At 36.2% G+C, this 2,138-nt stretch overlaps 1 protein-coding gene across 1 annotated transcript in view; it reads left to right on the top strand.

Annotated features, from left to right (window-relative positions):
- The first annotated feature begins 1,876 nt into the window (after positions 1–1,876).
- Positions 1,877–2,138, top strand: part of RECQL (RecQ helicase-like) — a 15,955-nt gene continuing 15,693 nt past the window's right edge. The window contains exon 1 of the mRNA XM_009709343.1: positions 1,877–1,892. Coding sequence (XP_009707645.1) covers positions 1,877–1,892 — 16 coding nt within the window. The remainder of the gene's footprint in view (positions 1,893–2,138) is intronic.

The following is a 2,138-nucleotide window of genomic DNA, read 5'->3' as shown; positions in this document are numbered from 1 at the left end:
TAATGAATGTTTTGTAAGGTGGCTTCTCAGGGTTTTATGGCCAGATGGAGGATTTTTTTACCTGGTTAAACTAACGCTAAGGTGGCACATCTCACTTGTGCAATTATTGTTGGTTTTATTCCTTAATGTAAGGGTTCTTGGTGTGATGATGCTCTATTAACATAAATTCCTAGAGTTGGGACTGAAGAGGTTTCATTTGGAGGCTGGATAGAAGGTGGGGTAAGAAAGCTCCCAGTGCTGGGACACTGATTTAAATCTGTGCAGGGTGGAAAGTGATGCTGGTTACTAATCTGTCTGGTTTAGGCATGGCTATCGTGTATCTGCTTAGAGGCCTCATCTTCCTCATTAGTGGGTTATTTAGAAAAGGCTGTAATGGGGTGGATTCACAGAAATTCAGCTGTTCTTTGCAGTGGGGTAAAACTGCCTGATAGACAAGATGCTTCCACTTGCCTTTTGTCCACTGTGGTTTATAAGCTGTAAGTTCATCTTTATGGAGTTTCTTAGGAGCTGTATTTTTGAGGAAACAAAGGGTAATTGGGAGTCTTTGTTGACAGTTGTGGTACAGAATTAATTATAAGGTGCGATGAGCTACTTCTTTTAGAGACAGAAGCTAAATTTAAGACTTACAGAGATTTAGCAGCATATAGGGAAACTTTCATAGGTAATTTTCATTCTCTTCCCACTCCTTGGATAAGAGAATAGCTTATGTTTCCTGAGCTATCAGCCTAGTGATATTTATGAGGTTTGTGTTTACTGGGGGGAATAGAAGTGGTGTATTGCATTTACAGTGTGTCTGTTCCATACCTACTGATTTTTCTCAATGTCCCTGCTTGCTCTGTACTTTGGGGAGACTAATATTTCCAAATATGTTTGTGCAAGTGGCAGGTGGTATAAAGACAGAACCGTGTAACTCAAATTATGTGGGTGACCTGAACGCTGCTGAGTTACCTTATACAATAATAACTTCTCTCTGAAATGTGGGCCTTTAACTTATTTTTAATAATAACCTCTTCTGGCAAAGTCAGTGTTTTATTCACACATTCTTTTTTATGCATGTTTTCCCTCCATTTATAGGAATGCAGTAAAATATTTGTTGTGGTAGAATCAACTTATAGTGAGAGTCCGCTGAAATTGTTCCCTTTCACCTTCCCTCGGATTTGGGTCCCATGTATATAATAAATAGTTCAGAATTCAACAAGAGTGAGAGAATATCAAGTTTCTTGAGTTTTGTATTGTTGGCATATAATACGACAAAGAATATTGTTCAAAAAATTAGCCAATAAATAGAATTCTAAGTTGATCTCACTGATGATCTAATCAAAACCAATTCCTCTTCTCTGAACCAAGCTACCTTTCTACTTCCTCCTAGAACATCCTCTAGGTGTTATGGTGACTGCTTTTCTAAGGGGCACAATATAATTTGCTCAGACTTTTCTGTAAAATAGTCTTTGAAGAGATGGAAGAAAAAACCACACCAGATAGGTCAAAGGTAGGTGAATGACTGGTCTATATTAGACCATGCCTCCTGTAGAATATTTATGACTTGGTCAAAATTCACTTGGTTTTATTTAGAAGGCTGGCAAGCTATAGCCTTAGGAATTGTTTGTGAGTTGATATCTGTCCCTTTTGCAGAAGGGAAAAAGTGTGGTGTTGTCTAGTTGGGTGTATTTATATAGGCAGATAGAGCGAACCAGTACCTGAACTGTTACATTAACACCACCTATATTAATGAAGAACCTTTTGCAGTGAATTTGTTCGAAGTTTAGAAGGATTACTCATGAAATAATTTTTCTATTTTTTTAATTTATTTTATTCTTAGTGACAGTTGCTTCGTTAAATAAGGTCTCCTAAGGATAACATTCTCTAATTGCCAAAGATGACAGCTGTTGCAGGTAATCCAAAATTAGTATTCAATTTGTTTGTTTTGCTATCTTTTAGCTAACAGACATAATCACCTGATGTTATTGATTGTTATTTATATGAATTTAATGTACGCAGAAAAAAGTTTGCAGTCTATGCTATTATACTTCAGATTTGAAGAAAAAGTTCTTTTACTGGATAACTTTTTGTTTGTTAGATAAAAACTAATTGATATTTTGTAAATATGCTTCATACTTTAAGGTACTTTGAGCTCTTTC

This window comes from Cariama cristata, unplaced genomic scaffold (genome assembly GCF_000690535.1).
Source record: "Cariama cristata isolate BGI_N322 unplaced genomic scaffold, ASM69053v1 scaffold5841, whole genome shotgun sequence".
Lineage (NCBI taxonomy): Eukaryota > Metazoa > Chordata > Aves > Cariamiformes > Cariamidae > Cariama > Cariama cristata.
Note: the sequence above shows the minus strand (reverse complement) of the source record. Positions and strands in the feature narration are given on the sequence as shown.